The sequence below is a fragment of the Falco rusticolus genome, chromosome 5 (assembly GCF_015220075.1).
Source record: "Falco rusticolus isolate bFalRus1 chromosome 5, bFalRus1.pri, whole genome shotgun sequence".
Lineage (NCBI taxonomy): Eukaryota > Metazoa > Chordata > Aves > Falconiformes > Falconidae > Falco > Falco rusticolus.
In genome coordinates, this window is record NC_051191.1 from 66,276,945 (window position 1) to 66,298,549 (window position 21,605).

The window sequence follows — 21,605 nt, forward strand, 5'->3', positions numbered from 1 at the left end:
AAAGTATCATACCTCAAGGACAAAAATCATAAACAGAAGTGAACAGCAGCAGCCTAGGCCACTCTGTCCCTCTGTCCTCAAGACAGCAGGCTGGTCTCTAATAATGTTTTCTCCTGAAGCTTTATGAACCTGAGGATAACTTCTGGGAATCAAAGTATTATTTTTTTAATCAAAATTTTCTCCAATGTTCCCCCTTCATTTTAAGACCATATCCTCATATTCATGGGAAAAACTTAGTTAAGAAAAACAAAACCAAATCAACAAAACCAAGCCAACTCATTTTGAAAAAGAAAGCCCAGCTGTCAGTAAAATAGTTGTGATATTCTTGGCTCTCATCTTGGCAGATGGAGAGGCTGGGGAACCACTGTGGACACAAATTTTTGTCTCCACAGTGCAGACCCCCCTAGGTGAAAATGCATATTTTAACATATATTAGCTAGCGCGTGTTATGTAGCCCATATTAAAAGCATACAATGGAGAAAGTCGGTCATAATACCCTTGCATGTTACATGGCTGAGTTCAGCCTCATCAGGTGTTACCAATGTAACATGTTAGCATGAGGATTTTAACACTGATCAGCTAATACCTGCAGAAGTGTGTGTGGGGGGGAAGTCTTTTCTTTCTTTTGTGTTTGACAAGACCCTAAATGTTTGCTTGAAAAGAATGGTAGTAAGTCAAGGTTAGTCAGAGCTCGACTAATCACACCTAAACCTTATTTTTCTCCTACAGCAGAACTACCGTCACACATTTTACTTAGGTGCGACAGACTGCGATAAGAGATATCCCATGCCACAAGCTCTAGCATCAGCCCTTTCTCTTCTACAGAAATCTTAACTGTGATCCAAATCCAGCTATTCAGGGGAAGGGTACGAGTAGGAAACTTTAAAACACTGTCAATCTGGTGAGCTTTGAATAGGATCCCCCACCTCTGGCACATGTGGGACTGGAAGGGATAGGTAAGACAGCAGCTGACTGCAAAGCATACACCAGCCCATGGCACAGCTGTCTTGCAGCAGCCTTGAGGTCAAGCACCAGCTCTCTGCCAGGCTCTGAGCAAAGACCAAAGGCTCTTCTTCTCCCAGCCCTGGGAAACGGCTCGGAGATGGAGCTCCTTCTGACTGTACCATGTATTTCATCACACCAGAACTGGTGCTGGTTGTGCATTGTGCTGATAAGGACAGTCAAGGCTCCGGATAAAGCTCAGTCAGGCTTTTTGGAAACACTGAAATGCCACAGTACTTGTTTCAGACAGGAACTCTTCCTTGTTTTCAAAGGTGAAAGGGGATTGCTTTATATAAGGCAGTCTCCATTAATATGGGCTTTCATGGGAGAACAAAAGCAAATGATGCGATTTTTCCTGCTTAGAATCTCAATTAGAAACTTGGATTTAGCACCAGTACAAAGCTTTGAGAGTAACTCGGGAATGGGAGAGAAGAGTTGATGCAGAAGACAGGATTTCTGAAAGTGAAAAAAACCCTTTTTTGAAAGAGAAAGCCAGTTGTTAATACCCTATAATTTAATAGCAAAGCAAAAAGGATGGTAGGTTCTTTAAATAATCCATCAGGGAAATTGCAGAATGTTGCTAGTATTATATCTGTTTAAACACACAAAACAGATGTGAAAGACAGCTGCTACGTGACGGAGTCTGGGTATTCTTTTGCAGGATATAAAGAACTCAATAGATTCACACTAGCATTGTTAAAAGCTCTTGAATATCGAGGGCACTGGAAAAAATATTACAATATTTGAACCTTGGGTAGGGAAAACAGTTTCAGTTAGTATTGTGGGTATGGGAATCCCAGGAATTTCTGAGCTTTAGGATGCAACACAAACTTCGTCCATCATCTCACATAGTTCACTAAGTGTCAATCACCAAATGTCAGAGGCACCACCAAATGCAAGAAGGCATCCAGTTATGAGAAACTGGGACCTCAGCCTCTGTGCCTCAGCTCCCCCATTAGGGGAAAAAACCTTCATCTAATTATAGGAAATTTGTACAAATTACATACCTTAAGAAATTAGACCACCATTAAAACACAGTGCAAAAAACCTGATTACCAGGTTAAACAATACATGCATTTATATAGAAGAGGTAAAAATTTGTAAAACATGTCTTGGTTTTAAAAAAACAAAAAAAAGTCTTACTGCAAACAAAATTTCAATTTCTTTCCATAGTATTTTATCTCTCATATGACTAAAACTAATGTGTGCTCTAAGAACAGACTGGTTAAATTATCCCACCAAATAGGCAAGGAGCTGAACAGATGGCAGCACCACTGAGGTAGCAACAGGAATCACTAGTCCTCACTTATCCAGATGAACTTTATCATTTCCGTAACATTAGAAAATTACTCACCTATGAAATACAAAGTTCTGAGGATGGGGCAGAAAACTTCCTTTTTTTCCCCTGGAATAGAAGATTATGGACTGTCTAGACACCAGCATGATAATGTTAGAAGTTCTAAAAGGAAATCACATACAGACATACCCCATTTCTGCTAATTTGTAGGCTTTTTAAAGACCACTGATTTGACAGACAACATTTAATTTAGAATGTATGTGAACTACATGCAGTCTGCTGGTAGCTACCTCGGGTTATTTTGTTTCTCTTGTAGGAAGCGGGGATTTTGGATAAGATTACCTTGAACTGCACATACACCTTTATGTTGCCCATAAAGAAGGCTGGTTTAAGAGGAAAATTAGTGTGCTCAGCCAAAACATGCATGACAGCACTTACAGGGAGCCAATCCCTTACAGACAGAAGGCAAACCATGGTTGGTTTGGGGCACTTTTGAATTTATACAGTCGTATGAAACACACAGGAAAAAAATACCTAGGTTTTAGAGAGAAACAAAGCTTCTTTTTTCCTGCTTATTTATCCCATCCTGCCATATGTTCCAAAACAAAGGAGAAAGGTCTTAATTACAGGAGTTACTGGGGTACTTTCTTGCCTACAGAGCACAGCAGAGCCTTTTCAGAAAAAGAATTGGTTTTATCACGATTTTTGTTAACAGTTGGAGTGCACAAATGAGTTTAAGTGTAGCAATGCACACTGAGACCAAGAAAATTCACTCAGTTGTACTGAAGGGAAGAGAGCAGTGTGGAGTCTGTGTGTAGGGTTTGTCTGGGTTTTTTTCATTTGACTTCGCATGCCAGTATGCAAATAGTTAAACAGCAATATTCAGCAATTTTTAGCAGCAATTTTGCAAACAATGAGGCAAATACATACTAGATACAGTCCAGCTGAAGTCAACAGTGATGCATCAGGAATCAACTTTGGTCAAGGTCTATAAACATGCTATGCAGACAAACAGGTCTTTGATGCCACTTGATATCTAGATGAGACCAGTTCCAGAAAAAAAAAACCAAAACAACACACACCAGAAAACAAAAACGGCAAGGGAAAGAAAGAAAGAAATGGAAGAAAGAACGGGAAAAAAAGCACTCAACAAAGGTCTCAGAAACTTGTTCTTCGCATAAGCAACTGGAAAGAGAAAGTAAAACTAAGGCCACAGACTGAAGCAGAGTTTTTAAAGTCTGGTCTTGCGCCAAGAAAGATGCTTCTTGTAGCCAGCTGTCTGTACCTTACAGACAGAAAGACTCCCAGGGTAACTCTTGCAGTGTAAGGAAGTTGGAAAAGTTCTCTGTGCTACAGAGCTTTATTCCAATGCAAATCTTGCATTCAGTTTTTCACAGTAAGTATGAGGTTTAATGTCCTTGAATAAGGGCAAGTGCAGAAAGCTGAGGGATGCTGACTTTTCCATGATGGCACAGTGCTGGAGGATATAATCCCTGCATCCCCTGAATCTTGTACAGGCTTTCTTAACCTCATTGAAGATGCACTACATGCCCGAGTTTCCCTTCAGGCTATAGTTACACTGAGGACAGCTGAAATGCATGTGCCTGGCCTGGATAAGGCACAAAATTATTAAAAGTGTAAGGCTACAAAATACACTGGAAGTCAATAAAGCACTGGTAAGAAAGGGATACAGTCCTCCTGGGAGGTGATGCACGGAAATCATGTTTGAGTACACAAGAGAAGACATATCTGCAGTTTTCCCTTTACTCAGAACAGCAGCAAGTGAGATCTGCAAGAGCCATTTCCAGTCTGAAATAAAACCTGGTGGTATCAGCTCTGTGTGTTTTTTTCCTTATTAGCTCTTCTTAAAACACAAACACCAGTTCTGCTTACCTTACACAGCAGTGATCGTGGCAAACAAAAGCCTACCAACACGTCAATCCAGAGGCAAGCACACTTGTACAAGTCTCATATACAACCTCTTAATGTTCATTATCTTAACCAGGGAAAATGCTCTATTAGTGCTTTGGTTGTTCTTTCATATCCATGCCCCCTCATAACTCAACTGCTGTCCTACTTATCTGCTCCCAGAAAAGCCACACTGGAGCCACAGGAAATCCATCCGTCTCCTCTGGGAGAAAAATCCTCTTCAAATAAGCCCAGAGTGCTATCACTAGCTGCCAGCCTGCTACCTGGCAGCAGGGGAAACCTCCACCAGGACCGCATTTATTGCAGTCGGTGCCCTCTGAAGGCCCAGCCGTGCACAGGGGAGCTCAGCACTCACCCAGACACATCTCCATCACCATTTTTAAACCTCCAAGTACAGCTACATCTTAAATCCGACTGGGTTTAAGAGAAGGGGTAGGATGTGATTTGGATGCATGACAACTATCTGGAACAAATAATTTGTTTTAAAGGAAGTCTGAGGCCTCTTTGGAAAAAAAAATTAAGTACATAAATATAGAAAAACACTCACCTTAGGTAAACTGTCTCTGCTATTAAAAGAATTTGTCTTTACCTATTTTGCATAACAGAAGTTTTTTTAAATAAATTATGTTTTTATTTTTCAGTGAAGCATTTCACTCCAAGATATGTTAAAATGTGAGGCACCGGTACTGCGTGAACTTGCAGTTCAGCTGGCCAACTGCAAGGACATGGTGCCACCAACACCCCAGCAGAAGCTGCAGCACAGTTGGGGAAAGGGGGGCCAGGGGGGTGAAGGGTGTGAGAGAGAGAAAGAGAGAGAGAGAGAGAGAGAGACTGACTTCATGTAACAGGTGCACTTTGCTGAAGAGCCAAACTAGTGCTTCGGTGCTTGTTTTTATTTTCTAAAAGAAAAGTAGTGAAAATTCTAGAAAAACACTAAATAAACAAATTTTAAAAAATATCTTCTGAAGAACATGAAAGTTGTTCCCAAAACAAGTGAAAGCAAAACATCTACTTCATATATAATCAATCTCAGGCCAAATTATTTTTCCCCACCCTTGGTTGAGCAATAATAGGCTATCAAGGCCGTGCAATAAAACCCCACACTATAAAGTGAAAATTACAGCAAGAAAAAAACCTGAATCTAACTGGAGAACAGCATAGCTGAAAACACAGGTTCCATCTGTATATTCGTGACAGAAAGCAGCAATAAGTCACATTTAGAAGTTAACCCAAATCATGCTAAAATAATGAAAGTTTCTAATGGAGTACAGACAGGAGACGAAAAGCAGAAAGCCAGAGGAGAAGACGACACATGGCTCCATACCCCAACAGCCCCTGAGTTATGTGCTTCAGTGGAGGAAGTGACATGTGTGTATTTTACTTTGCTGTTGTTTTCACAACCCATTTTACCACACCATTGAATGACACCATTATAGGGCCTGAACTGTGTTTCAGCTGCATCACCAGCTTTAAAAATAACTTGACCTTCTAGACCTGGGATGGAAATGATGCTTAAAGCTGCCTCCGCTACTTCAAGGCACAACTAAGACGGGGAGTTTCTTTGCAGAGTGCAGCATAAAAAACCACAACTGCTAAACAAAGCAAAACCTGTGGGTTTAGATTTCAGTAATAAGACAAGCTTTGATATTTCAAACATTGCAAGATGGTATATCTCATATCAAATTGTTGTGGTGGGACAGGAAAGAAATAGTCATGGCTAAATTTCCTTAACTCACAGCATCTAATAAAGAATAAACCATCCTATTCTGTTTTTAATGTCCTGGGCTTGCTTACAACCCCTGGGGAAAAGGTCAGTGCAATATGATATGAAAAAAACAATGATAATCCAGTTTTTGCATGTGATTCTTGATGGAAAGAAATATTCTCTCTCCAATTCACTCTAAGTTATTGCGATGATTTTTAATGAAATCACAACAGAGCAGGAAAACTCCAATAAATTTGCTACCTTTGGAAGCAAGGAGCTTTCCAGTTTTAGTCAAAGAACAAAATTTTTGCCAAGTATCCTGCCTTTATATATATGATCATGACTCTCTACCTTGAGGCACAAAATTACAGAGGCTGTAGCACTGGTTATTCTGACTATGCAAAGAATCAGTGTCTCCAACATTTCTGAGCTCAGCTAAGAACTGTAGGACTGTAGACTGTGTCAGGGGAACTTCAGAGTTTCAGTTTGTAACGTGCATTTATTGGGTCTGAAAAGGAAATACAGTTCCCCAAAGTAAATAGGTATCAAAGAATGATTAATCTACATAAATGTTTCTGAATCTGAGCTGGTAGTTGATTCACCTTGCCCTTCTGATTGCTGCAGTGAGAAGCTAGGTAACAGTATTCATTGAATTCCTGAAAACTGGTCCTTAGCTCATGCAGGCAATTCACAGCCTGAATTCAGCAGGAGGCAAGTGATGTTGCTGCCCTGTGTCAGAGCTGATCACACAAGAAGGGTTTATTACTATTGAATAACATGCTAAGAGGAGAAGGATTTCTTAAACAGAAACATGAGCAGGGTTGTACTTTTCTTATTTTAAGTTTCCAGACCCATGTGCTCTAAAAATTTTTCATTTTTCAAACTTCAGAACATGCACTGCCTTCTTTCCCTTGAAGACATTAAAACAATTTCAAGTGGACTAACAATACAGTAGTATTTTTAAAGTCTATTAGCAATTTAAGGTTCCATTTAATTTATAGCCTATAAAGCCATTTATTTTAAAACAGAGTTATGGCTCTGGTATGTAACTCCACTTTGTAACAGATATGGTGAAAAAAAATTTTGTAGTCAGGTTAGGAGAAGGAGTAATTCATAACTTTTAGAGGGCAGGAAAAATGATAACAGAAACTCATAACTGGCTTTCAATGGATAAAACCACAAAACAATGCAAAAATTTAATACATGAAAGCTGTTCAGGGACTGACTTTAAATCACCACTGACATTTATAGAGCATGGGCAAATGAAGTTGTATAAAAACCAGCTTTATCTCCTAGCCTCCAAACCAAGAATATTTTGATGATGACTCAAAGATCTGCAATAAAATGAATGTCAAAACCACACTAATCTCATAAATCTACATCTATAGCTATTTCTTACCTGCTTAATAACATACTGCCCAGTAAAATGCTTATGAGAATTGCTGCCAAAACAGGATGAGCGTCAGTGCTGCAAAGCGCCTATGAACATGTCTGAAAGTATCATCAGTAAGCCTATCCGTAGGCTTTCTTGGGTACCTTTTATGCTGCTGCTTCAAAACATGCTTAGATGTCTTTGTGAATTGGAACTTCTTTTCTGACATCTTGCAAAGGGGTCTGCAGATTCAGTCCTTCATTGCATTTGAAGTCTTGAACAACAAACCAAGGCCATCCTTCTCCTCCCAGATTTTCCAAGCAAGCCAAGGCAGAGTGAGCTTATGAAACCTTGTTACTGGCTTGACACAGGCCAAAATATTTAATTTCTCTCTCTAATATATTCCTAATTACTTGACAACCAAGCCCTTGTCTATACCTATTCTTCAGATTTTTTTACTTTTCCTTCCCTGCTTTTCTTATTCATCCTGAGCTCTCTGCATGCCTCATTTGAGAGAGGCAGATAGTCACTGCACATAGAATACCACTTGAGAGAAGTTGTTTGGAAAAGAATCACTTTCCTTTTCTCCATATTGAACAGAATTTTGCTCTTGCCATGTTAATCACCTACAGCTACTAAGCACAGAACCAGAACCTGGTATCTTCTCACTGCTGTTGTGTTGCCACTTCCCTTGGGAAATGAGACAGGAGGAAATATGAGCAACAAATGTAAACCACCCTCTATCATTAGCCAAAACTCACAGTATCGCATCTGTGAACAGCATTGCCTTTGCATCCCATTTTCGTGACTAGGTATGAAGGGCTGATAGGAAGTGGCCCAATTTTAATCCACTTGACTCCGAAGCTGACACTGTAATGCCACAGCCATTCTTCACATATATTTCACAGCCAGCATCAGAAAAGCCATCCTGACCATTTAACTGAAGTGAAAATCAAGTATCTATGATGATGACTTCAAGGCATATTCAGCTGAAAGAGCCAACATACTGTGCTTCAGAAGGGAAGGAAAGGCTACACAGACAGAATGAGTGAGCAGCGAAGACAAAAATGGCATTCATATCTAGTCCTACCTATTTGATAGGGTTTTGGGAACAATAACGTCACAGAAGCAGACAAGCTCTGATTATGTATGAGCATCTGCACGTACACATCTAAAACATTTGCCAGCAAAAGTGCATTTCTTTCAATCCTGAGGCTTAAAAGTGGATTTGACCATTACAATGAAAGGGTGATAACACTGTCTGACCTCTTCCTGACTTGCTGCCCTCCTCCTGGATGCTGACTGGCACCGACTGTTGAGAAAAACTAAAAATAACCAGCTTGTTTCATGTATTGTACTAAGGGCAAAGGGAGAAAAAGAGGTGGCATATTTGAGTTTCTTGCTGTTCACCCTCCTGTCATCTTCCTTTTCTATTTTTCCCCCTGAGATAAAAGTTTGTTGCAGAAAGCACAATTAGCATGGATGATGGGAGCCAAGAACTTATTAACGCTTTCATACCAGTGCCAAACTGGTAATGAGTTTGACGTTTTGAGGCAGAAGGGGGAATTGAACTGGAGAACATACTCCACAGAGGACTATGCTTAAGGTTGGCATCACATTGCCACACAGAGCAGACATCAGTTTTCTAAGATGTAGGCTGAATGAATCCAAGTGAGAAGATACCAACATAGAGAACACAGAAATATAAACCCCAAAGATGGTTGCTTTTCTCATCGCTTTCAGGGTTTCATGGGTTTTGTTTCTATGCGGCTTCTTTCTTTTTATTTGTTTGGTGGGGTTTTTTGCCAAGGAAATTTTTACTACCTGCTGACTATCCACGTATTAGACATGTCATGGTCAGTCTCACTCTGACTACACCTCACAAATAATCCACTTCTGGGGCCAGGTCACCAGCAACAACACAAGCTCTGTGCCCTGGTAGCTAAGACACATTCCCGGGAAAAGGTAAATCCTATTTCCCAAAACTACCTAGTAAATTGTAGGAGAAGCCCTTACAAATAAGACAGTACTGAAAAGGACAAGAAAAAATACACTGAAAATAAATGTGGCTTTTGAACAAATGAGAGCAGATGCAGAAGCTCAGGTACCCTGGCCGGTAATTACTGTCCACCTGTGATCGGCACGCATGACTTTCTCTCAGGGTCCAAGTACTAATCACAGTATCATAAGAGATCATTAGGTTTTTCAGATTTGTTTGGTGAATTTCATCTCTGAATCAATTACTTCAGTCCTGCACTGCTTAATCACAAGCAACATCGAAGAAAGTTCAGGAAGAAGCAGGTTAGGAAAACAGGCCATAATGCATCCATATGTAGAGAACAGGAGAAAGTCAGCAAGAGAAGGTAAAGTCAGGCAGACCTACAACGCGTGCAGGGACTCCCAGGAGAAGAGAAATACGGCTGCACCGCCTGTGCACTGAGCACTGGGAATACATCAAGATTACTGTTCTCTAAGCCTGAGTCCTGAAGGCATAAAACATTCAGCAATTGCCACATTCTAACACTGAATGGCTGATAAGAACAGCATCAGTCTCTCAGAGAAACTTGTAACTTTTTTTTTTCTTTTTGAAATTAGAGACTGCTCAGGATATTTTAAAAAATCAGAGGGAATTAACTGGAACAGGGACAACAAACTTACTTTCATTTGTGGAATATTCTTAAACAGTGGTGCATGTCACTGAAACTTATGCTTTATTTGTTTATGTACTGAGAACTTCCAGAAAAAAATTTCTCCTCCTTGTTGTGTCTTTATCTGGAAGAGTGCTTAAGCTTTTGGACTTAAGCTTCAGAAAGTCTGGCATCCAGGGTTTTCTTCCTTCCTCACTTAATCCCAAGCAAATGAATGAAGTCACGAGGTACAAATCAACACAGCTCCTGGGCTCTTGCTCCTAAGAGTCCAGATCACATTGCAAGGATTCTTTAAAAACTGGCAACACAGCTAATCCTGCCACTGCCAAAAACTGTACTACTCCACACCACTTGAATAGACAAAAGCCCAAGTTATTCTTAACCAGCAAATTAATACTGAAAAGGGTGAGTCAGCACAAGCAGTTCTTAAAAGGGCTTCCTCTTCTAGAAAGAGAAGCATGCCAGCAAAGTTATGCATTTTAAAAAAGTAGAGGCTGCACAAACCCAACATTTTCTCAAGTTCTGAGAGCTGCTAGCCCAGCCTCCAAGCAGCCACTCAGAGGTGAATGGTACCTGAGAAACAGGGATGTAACATGACTATGCTTTCCCTGGCATCCCCTCCTAGCCGCCTGCATCAGGAGGCTGAGGAACTTTCTGAGCTGGGCCCTGCCTGGGTCTGGATCTTCAAGTACAAGCAGCACTGATGGCCCCATCCTCCGTGAAATTCACCTCACTCTTCTTTAAACCCAGGTATACCTCTGGGCTCCACAGCTGTCCTCTCAGCACATTCTCACTCGATACCTTGCACAGAGGGGTACATAAAGGGCTTTGAAACACTAGCTCGGCACAAATAAGGGGTCATTATTTCACAGATCTTATGTAAGAACAAGCACTGCCAGATCCGATTTGATTAATTACTGCCCAGAGATTACAAAGTGCAGCTGAAAGGGCACCCTCTTCATGTTCTATTTGAGGCCCTGCAAAGGACCCTTTCTAAAAGAAGGAGCTGGGAATTTAAGTATTTAACAAGGTGGCACACTGTATGCAACGGTCCCTTCATTACGCTCCATTATCCCACCTGGCCTTTTTTTGACCTCCCTACTGTCCATTGTTTGGCCGTTATTCACAGCAGAGCTAAACGCCTGAACCTTGCCAAAGAAAACTGTGTCATGCATGTGTCAGATCACAAGTTTGCATCCTAAGTCACTGTCCCCGGCTCATTAACAGGAAACATAACCAATCAAAGCTGCTTTGGCTAGCTTGCAGGTATATTTGAGGGCAGGAACAGCAAAACAAGGAGCTGAAGATTACACTGAAGAAAAAGTGCCACAACAAAATGTATTTATCCTGCATTCTTGACATCCCTATTCAATTCCAGTTAGTGCTTATGAGGAGTATGAGCTTGGAAAAACAATGATTTTATGAGCAGCTATAGAATTATAGCAATTTAGGGTTATAAACCATACTTCAGGAAATAAAAGAGTAAATCTTACCATGGCCACCTCTGGTTTCACTTGCAGGAGGGAACAATTTGTTGGCCAATGCATGAAACAAGAACCAGAAGAAAGCGTTTGGTGGTAACTAAGTAATAGATCAAGTTGAATGGCAGATTTATAATTAAATCTTTATCTGTTAATAAGGGTACTCAGAAGCAGTCTACAGGGGACAGGTCTTGCTGCCCATACACAAAGCTCTTGCTTTGACAGACAATATCAGGCTACCAGTATATCTATCCCTTTCACAGCATGAGGAGAGATTTGGTAGGATTGCTTTATTTTTCTGTCTCCAAGACAAAGAAAGCCATTTTGTTTCTTTTCAGAAAGAAAGTTCTGCAAACAGGGGAAAGTAAATACACAGAGCAGAGAAAACCATTTAACAAGCACCAGCATCTAACTCTACAAAATAACACCCTCACAAAACCACTGTAAAAAAACATGGAAATTGGTAATGGAAACAAAAACATGGAAAAAAACATGGAAATGGAAGTGTCAGCAAACACCCACTGATAACAACCTGCAGCATTCTGTACCTTTCAGACTGCCTCATGCCGCAAAGCCAGGCTTTACGCTTCAGTGTGGCCTGCTGCTATTTCTTCCCATTGCAGCCCACGGCAGCCGCAGCCACCAGACCCATCTGTCCACTGCCTTCGCTCCTGCTAGGAGACATTCTACAGGGGACCTTGCGGTGGTGTGTGCCCCCCACCCCATCCTGACCTAACAATGAATGGCTGTATTTCAGCTCAAAGTGGATCTGGGGGCTCGACTTGAGCAGCACATCTATCTCATAAAACAGATAATGGATGTGATCTAACAAGCAGACAGACTGAGTGGTGCCCCGGGGGAGGCAGGGGCTCGTGGCCTGGTGTTGCTTCAGTGAAGGTCAGGAAGGTCCCCACATGACCCTAACCATGAATCTGTATCATAAATCTGGCTGTAGCAAATTCTGTAGCAGGGCCCAGCTGACCTTCCAGAACTAATACCTTGTTAAGGGCCAATCAGCACACAATAATTGACTTAGTCCCACCTCACCATGAGTATAAAATCCAACATTTTAGATATTTTTTATTATTATCATTATTTTTTTTACAATGAGAACTCTAACTGCTGGATGGGTTAACAAGCCTGTACCTCTCTCCTCCTCAAGCAGGGATGCCTCTTCGGTAAGACTTGTGTCTCTGGCTACACTGGATGTTACCCAGGATAGTCTTGTTAACAAAAGCGCTGAACCCTTAACTCAAGCTCGATTTTTCCAGTAAGTCCATTTATCAACAGCAATTCCGAACTTGTTATATCCATTGCCTTAATAAATCATCTATTTTTTTCAACTTTGTGAAATTGTTTCAGTGAAAGTCCTTAAACTGGGCTCTGACAGGCAAACATTGACTCTGATGAGTGGCTGTACATATAATCAATCCTTTAGAGTTAAAACCATTGACCAAGCCTGAGACTAGAACTGGAACTAGGCACACCTAGACTTCTCTCTGAGAAGTTTAGGAAGCAAGGGGATCCTTTCTGAACCTCGTGACTCAATGGGAGGGCTTCCCCCCCTGCCCCCAGCCACTCATTAGACTTTTATCATGACAGATCTCTTTTATAGGAACTACACCTTGCTTCACATCAGTCTGAAGTGAGCAGTTGTAAGCACTTGTAAAAGAAATAGTCACATTACTATGAACACAGTATGGATGGAAACTGTGTAAGTGTCAGGAATCAAAAACAGAACAAGGGTTAAAGGAGCAGCTTTGCAGTGATAGTGAAGGGCACCACTTGCAGTCAATCCAGTGGCCTTCACTTATAAACACACACTGTTGATTTTCCAGAGCCTGTGTGAAGAGGACAGTAATTCAGAGCAGGGACAGGGTCACTCTCCACCCTGTTCAGCCTAAAGTCCCCAGAGGTCCTGCAGCTCTCTCCAGTCTAGATAGAACACAGACAAGTGAGCAGCTTCCCAGGAAAAACACTGTTAACCGTTAACCTGCTTTTAAAGAGGTCCAGGTAAGACACAAGTATATACGGGAGTTTGGCTTGAAGCAGATCAGCAACATCTAACAAGTTTCCCATGTTACAGAACATTATGCTATTATATGATAATTAGGATTAGGGTCAATCTGAAAACCTTTCCTGAAAGCAAAAGGAAGCAATACATTTCTAGCAAACTTTTCAGCCTCTCAAGACAAAAAACCCCCACCCATTAGCACTACCAGCAAAATAGGGGAAAAAAATTTGAGAGGGTGGCTAGACAACCAGGAAGCTGGAAAACCTCCCTTCGGCAAGCTTTTCTAAAAACAGGAGGGAGAGAAGAAAAATACCTCCCAGTGGGCAAAGTAACAAATTTATATTCTAAGCCTAATTTAGAGCCGGTTCTAGCCAGTTGAAGGAAATTTCTAAAACAAAGGAATGTAAATATAGACAGTTAGACTGACGATGCTAATACTGCTATAAATTGTGATGAGAGAACCCTCCTGACAGGAGGAACAGTTCTGCTCTCTCTCTATCATGCCTTTGTTTCTAAGGCAGCTCTGACCCCCACAGTCATCTCACTGGGCTGCTGTGGCATCATTTCCCTACAGCTTCTTTTCAAAAAGCAGCGCTTGCAGGAAGGTACAGTAAGATGAAATCAGTATTACCAATGGCTGCTCTGAATACTTCACCATATCTCCTTACTCATTTTCCCTCTAGAAATGAAGCCATTGGTGCAAGTACCAGCATAATATTAGTGAGAAGATAAATACATTTATAATGCAGGCTTTATTTAATTAGCATAAATGCCCAAATAAACTTTTATTCTTCAGTAGATTGAGTGGGACGTCTGTTGATGCAGCCAGTGGAAAGCACAGAACACCACCACGAGGGAACAGGCAAGATCATGGAAGGATGCTGCACGCTTTGTTGCAGTCAATACTGCAGTTGCTTAAATCACTTCACTGTCTAGGATAATTGTCAAAGCACAATCACAGGTTCCCTATTCTATGCATGAAGGAAATTAGACAACTACGAGGGAAAGCAAGTTAGTAACACTGAAGAGGGTCCACTACTCTCCAAGAGAACTTTGTCACTGTGCCCAGGCCACTAAAAGGTGCTTCCTGCAGTACACGGTTCGTAGCAGTGATTCTTCTCCCAGACTTACCTTTTCCATGTTTCTTCAACACAGAGTTGGAGAAAACTGCTTCCTCATTTGGTAACCTGGAGCTGCCTCCCCAAAGAGCTCAGTAGCCTAGCCACTAGCCATGAGAGATCCAGGCAAAAGACCATGCTCTCTCTGAGGGATGGAGGCATTTTTTTCTGAGGGCTGTCACCTCACAGAGGAGAGACTGGGGTTCTGGTCTCTGCCCCAATTAATATTTAAGTATTTCTTATTAAACATTAATTGAAAGAGGGACTAGAACTAGTTCCCTATTCCCAGCTGAGTGGCTTAGCCTTTAGGCTACAGCCATTCTTACAAGCATGCTCACTCTCGCTCTTCCTGACCCACAAAATTCTACCTATCCCTCAAAGTGAGCAGCTTCATCTGAAGGGATGAAGTGACTGCCAACTGACTGCTAGGGCACTTTCTTCAGAGGGAGAAATGGATTCATGACCCCTCAGGCAGAGAAGAAATTGGAGCCCCAAACCTTGCTACAATCACAGAACCAGAGAGTGGAAGGACATCACTAGGTGATGAGGTCAGCTAGGCAAACATCTCTCCTTGGAGGATCCTGGTACCTACAGCAGTGCTCAATATCCAGCAACAGTGTAGTAAGAGACCTCAGCCCAAGCCAGAGGTGTTCCAGAATGTGTCTGTAAACAGACATTTTTACACGGGCAGAAAGTTTTACAGGTGCTAACTTAGGCATATAACAGCTGTAGGAGCTCCCAGGAGTAGGTGACAACTGAATGTATTAAGGATCTCAGGTTTAGACCTAACTACATGCTACATTAAACATGAAGCACTATGTACCCAAATCCTGTCACAGTCTAACCCCAGAGCAACAAAACAAGAACGTGAAACTGGCGTCTGTGCTGGTTAAGCCATGACAGGGCATTAACTAGTTCCAATTTAAACATTTTAGGATTTACCCTTATCCTAAATCTTCACATTGAATAATTATGATTTTTAAATAGGAAACAGCCATAAGAATTTTTTGAAGGTATATTTAGTATAGAAATACCAGTTCTTAATATTCTTTTTTTAGATAAAAGTCAACTTGAACACAATGCCTGTAAATTTTTCCCATTTCTCATGTATTTTCAGAATGCAGATGTGGCCACTTCGCATGAGGTTACATTTCTGAAATGGCCATAGCTAGCAAAAAAACTTCTAATTATTTACCCAGCACAAGTGCTCACACTTTGCATCATACATATGTTCCCCTCAAAAAACGTCCAAGCTATCACACCCATATATTTCCTGATTAGTGCAAAGTACAAGATCTTTGTACTGCTGAAATGAATAAAAATTTAGCTATTGATTTCAAGGGCAGCAGGGCTGCACAACTTCAACTCAGATTATATTTTTTTCCCTTGGTTTCAGCACATAATGCCTCACCAACCTGTATTTTTTCTGCCCTCATCCCTGCTTTTGCCCTCCAGAAGCCCAGGTGCATGCTGTTGCCATGGCCCATTAACAATCCCATCATATAAACCTCCCTGTTCATCTGTTATCTCCCAGACTGCAGGTACGCAGGTGCCGATTTCATTCTGCAATCCCAGCAGCTGCTGCAGTGACATTTAGTAGCATTGGCTAGCATAGGTTTTAACCCTTTGCATCCTGACTTAAGTCATTCTTTCTCCTTTTCACTAGTCTTGTTTGGAATAAAGAGCTCACCCATAACCTGCCAGCCTCTTCAGATACAAAAGCATTCATCTACCCACCTCACACAACTAATCCTAATCTCATAACACCTACAAAACTCAAACTGTACTTTCATCTTTCATCTCCATTTTCTACAGTTTCACCTGCTTCCCTTCTTTGCTTCATGTTCTTTCCCCTCCAGCTGCCATCTGTTTTGAGTCAGATGCCCAGCCCCAAGACATCCAGCCTCCTCCTGAAGGAGGGGTACGATCTCATCACAAGAACTTTCTGCTCCAGCTTCTGAGCTGGGTCATCTGTGCTTGCTTAACCACTTCTGTCAGTTGTCAACCTCTCAAGCCAGTGATTTCATGTTCTTTATCCATCTATAAAGTGCTTACAGTTACCATAAGAAAAGACTTTTCAGTGGCACAAACGGAACAACCAGTCACCCATCTGCCAGTTGTAAGTAAACAGTGAAAAAAACAAACACCAGAGAATTAGAATATTATGGAAGATTGTATTTTTTAAATATGTTTTAGAAAGAGTATTTCTTTAGCATTTATAACAAAGGCAGGCAATTCATACGTGGTTGGAAAAAGTTAAATGAGCTAGTAACCATACTGATCTCTCCACACAGAGAGGCCATATACCACAAAATGTGTGCTGCATAACATACAGATTTTGTAAATCTGGTCTCTGACTGCTAAAAAAAAGATATCTGTGGCCTCAGTTTTAAGACCAGTGTATTTTTCGTTCAGATTACAGCAGTTTTAAAAATCACCAAATAACCTTCTATATCCCTGTATGAGGTGGGAGAAAAGAATAAAAAAAGAGCTTCCTACTTTCCAAAAATGTGTATTTTATTTAGTTAGTGATAGTTAATAACATCCCTATCCAAAACTCTAGGGATTTTTATTACATCAAAAATAATGCTGCTGATGTTTTACTCTTTTGATTATTTTAACATGAATCCAGGTGGCCATCTGTGTACAGATATTCCTGGTTCATCCTTCAGCATCAGGGTGAAACAAATACTCAAGTTCTTCAAAAACATGTCTTTTTCTAGTGATGAGCACTGAAATCTCTTTGTTTGCTTTCCTAGACTGAGGCATAATCTCCAGAGACCTGAGCCTTTTATAGCAAGAGGGATCCAATTCAACCTGCCCTGCAGATATCAGCTGTGACTGTATGACAGGTACTTGCAAAAAGGCATGAATTTTTAAACTTTGGGGCTATAGAATACCTGAGATCCCTAAAAGTCATCAGTATTCATGCGCATGTATTCTGATGGTTCACAAAATGCTCATACACATTCATATGACTATGGATTTCTGTGCAAATTCAGAAAGCAAAATGTATTTGGAAGAGAGCTCCCATTATAGACTAGAGAATGGAGAAGCACCAGCTGTGTTATTTAGGGTTATAGTACCAACAGGGGTCACTTTGTGAAACCTTAGCTATCAGTCTTCAGTATCATAAGGGACTGTGTGTCTGGATAAAGTACCATACATTTCTTTCACCTATGCAAAAATGCTATTTCCAGAACCATACTGCAGTTTTATATTAAGTCTAAAGGTGAAAGGAGTGATTATTTTTTTTTTTTACTTAGTTCATAAGATGTCTTAGTTATGTTTAAAAAACAACAGTAAAGCATATTATCTTGCAGGAGTGGGAGGGGGTGGGCAGGGAGGGGAAGAGACAAGATACAGCCAGGTAACTTACATTCAGAATCTACGTCACTCTGTACAGTTGCTCACATGAAAACCATCCTTGTTTCTTCCTTTTTTCTCTAACTAGATTTTCAAATATACTGCTTAAAGAGACAAATTACATTCTCACTGTATTTTTCAGTGAGATCTACCTGTGGCAGCTTCTAACAATTGTCTTTACCCCAAAATGTACCAGACATTTCATTTTTCCCCCCACCTTAATGATTGTCAAGATTCACAGTAAGCTATGCCTGCATTTTCCTATTAGTAGCACCCAGAACCAAGCAAAGTTCATAAACACTTACAGTAGAAGGACATCTCACTTCTGCAGGCACTTGGACATGGCAGCCATGGGATTTGTGTGTTTGGACCAAGGTATACTGAGCTGGGTACAAGGGTCAGACTTTTTGAGCTCAAGGTGAAAAATCAGTGTAATTCAGTGTGACAAGATACGCAAGAGCCCGAGGTAGGTGTCAATTACCTCTACCTCTTATTATACTCAGGTAATTAATCATAATAGTGTGTGGTGTAAGCTTGGTAATGAACTGCCTGCACTAATCCCATTTATGTTTAAATAGTAGTTCCACAAAATAAAAGTTCAACATAGCCATGGACTTTATACCCAGGGTCCACCATCATCTTAATAATAACAATCAGTTTACTAGCCTTATTTTTATTGAAGTAAAATCCTTTCATTGCACTTTTAACTACTAGGGCTTGTTTCTATTTAGTATTACAATAGGAAATAATTGCAGCTGGTCTTACACTAGGGGTTACTATTATCTTCAAAGAAATGAGGACAATCAATATTGTAGGGAGGACAGGTACTGAAACTGCCTCCTGAATAACTTACAGATCAATAATCATGACAGACAGTGGAAGGGAGATTTGCATTTGAAGGAATCCCAAGGAGACCCCAGAGGAAAGAATCTAGTACCAAGACAAAAACGTGTATTTTCTAACCTGGTTGTTCATTTGTGACTGAACCCCAGGTCATCAGGACCTGCAGGCTTTAACCAAAGATTTTAAAAGAAAGATTTTAGGATGAATATATATAAACTTGGGAGTTTGGGGGTCTTTTTTTTTTTTTTTTTAACCATCACAACAGCAGTTATAATCACATATCTGAATTGGAACTTGTGAGTAAATAGCATCAATTTACTTCTTACTGCAACCTGATTTGTATTATGGGCAAGTCCAGTGCAACCATTAAATAAGAATGTTCAATGGGAGTAAAGGCCCAGTTCCAGGGAGACCATGTCCCCAGGGGTTTCTGTAGGTTAAAAGGATGCCATTCCACTCAGCTGCAGAAAACATAATATTCTTTGTTAATTTGCTAAAGTCACGCAAAAGAATCACTTTCCAAGATCACCTCTTCCCACAGCTGGACAGTAGGGAAGGAGGGAAGACGGGTTATTTCCAAGCGCTGCCTTACTGAATATAGTTGCTCTGCTTAGAAAACTGAATCCATGGAAATTTGTAGGAGAAGACTGGTATGAACAAGGTATGAATGTATGTGTGAAAGCACTAGAAGAAATAGCAGAAGGATAAAAGACAAATGTGCATTGAAGGCACCTCGATGAACAGGCCATCAAGATCATAGTAGACCCATGTGCAACTTCTCAGACTCCCAGACTGCAAAAACAGCCAGCACCCAGGGAAGGATACTAGAGAGCAATGAATAGATCAGCAGTGTCACACAGGGACACACAGGAGCAGGATGAGCAGAAAAGACAGAAGTTTTTGATAACCATCATCTCCTTAGGGACAAAAAAGGCACGTCTGAAATGAACACACAGTCACAAATCTATGAGAAACCCAGGACAGGTGATGAGAACTTGATAGTCGGTATTCCTTACCCTCCATTTCACTGTAATTAATGCTGGCCAGTGTGGTGGGACACACACATCTTCAGGAGTCTAAGGTGTTTGTGTCTAAGAGTCTAAGAAAGCGAGCAAGAAAAAATTTGCTAGCAAAGCTGAAGGGAAGTGTCACCTTCCTTTTATGTATGGTCTTGTGTTGAGCCTTGCTACATCACTTGTGCAAACTAACCAACAATATAGAAAGAATAAACTAGAAAAATTATATCAGTTGTCAACTAATTGGGATATAGAAACAATAGTAAAAAACCTTCTGTCTAAAACTCCAGATTTCATGGGAAAAAAAGACAAGTTCTTAAATATTACTAAATTCTCCACTTAAATTAATCAATAACCACTGTGTCCCGTATTTCCAGCAACTACATTTGGCTTCTTTACTATGGCCCATTTTCTAAATACGAGCATGCGTATGAATTTTGCTTTAGAGTAGAAGAAAACTGGTGAAAGCTTCATCAAATTCTTGCTAATCCAGAATACCTGAGAAATCATGTGAATGTTGAGAAAGAGAAGAGTTGCATGAATATCTGAAGTGTGCAGAAAATGTGCTTATGTAAAATCCACTTATACATAGGTGTTATAAAATACAATGCAAAATGCTGAGTGCTTCAGAAATTATAGCTTCCTGAATTAGGTCTTATTATATTTGTAGGGGGTTTTATTGTTGTTCAACAATAATCTTTAAAGTTATATTTTTTTCCTTTCTAAATTGCAGCCCTTTCAGGTCAGGTGGATTCTCGGATGATCACAGACTGGTAGGTGAGCATTTTTACTTCTTGTAGTATTTTCATGACTCAGAACCATGCCATCCATGATACTCCAAGAAAATTCAGCCCTTTGCTCCCAGCACACCCCCATTTACCTCTTTCAAGTCTTGAACAATAGCCGTGAGTCTCTCATTCTCTGCCTGAACATTGGTGACCACCGCTCGGCTCTGCTTCAGCTCATTCTGCATCTCCAAAATCTTCCCAAGGTAATAAGCTTCTTTTGATGCAGATTCCTGCAGGAGGGTCTCTTCACGTGTTTCACCATCTTCAGCCACTTTGCGGTGAATCGAGAAGGATTGTCCAAATGCCTGCAAGAGGAAAACAGTGCACAGTATAAAACTACTGAAGCCCTAGAAAAATTATCAACAATAATGAGCAGCTGCATAGCCAGCGGGAATGAAATAGATCTGTGAGTCCCAAATTTTGACCCAATAAATACTGCCTTAACAGCTGAGGGCCACCATCTCATTTAGCTGAAATGAAGCATCTTGAAGCTGTTCTCATTTGCAGTATGGATTTATGGCCCCTATCCAGGCGACCTCCACTGAGATCAAGATGGTGTTCTGCTAACTAGCCATTAATTAGCACCAGTATTTAACTCTCCTGCAGGAGGCCGGTTGATAAATCGTCAATTCCTTTCTTCTTTAGTTCTACAAAATAAACGTGTGGTTTGTTTTGTTTTAAAGAGCATAAATAGCTGACAAATCATTCCAAATTGCCTTCTATTTGCAACAATCTTTTATTACAGGAGCTGATGTTATGGTATGGAAAAAAGCTCCCATAACTTGAGAAAAAGATAAATGAGCCAAGTACAAGCAGTGACCACCTACAGTGCTGGTAAGCTAAACAGAGTTTGACAGCCCCTTCATTTCGTTTGTACTCAGTGTTTTCTGCTTCTGCTGAAAAGAAACAGTATTTATGTAATTCAATAAGTTTCTAAATATATAGGCAAATTTCCAGTGATTCTCTTCCTCTTGTTACTAGCTTGGAGTGGTCAGTTTAGTAAGGCAGTATTTCTCAGTGGCAATT

At 40.6% G+C, this 21,605-nt stretch overlaps 1 protein-coding gene across 5 annotated transcripts in view; it reads right to left on the minus strand.

Annotated features, from left to right (window-relative positions):
* Nucleotides 1–21,605, minus strand: part of BICD1 (BICD cargo adaptor 1) — a 187,547-nt gene that overhangs the window by 72,867 nt on the left and 93,075 nt on the right. For all 5 annotated transcript variants that reach the window (XM_037389587.1, XM_037389590.1, XM_037389589.1 and 2 more), the window contains one exon: nucleotides 20,672–20,884. In XM_037389587.1, coding sequence (XP_037245484.1) covers nucleotides 20,672–20,884 — 213 coding nt within the window. The remainder of the gene's footprint in view (nucleotides 1–20,671; nucleotides 20,885–21,605) is intronic.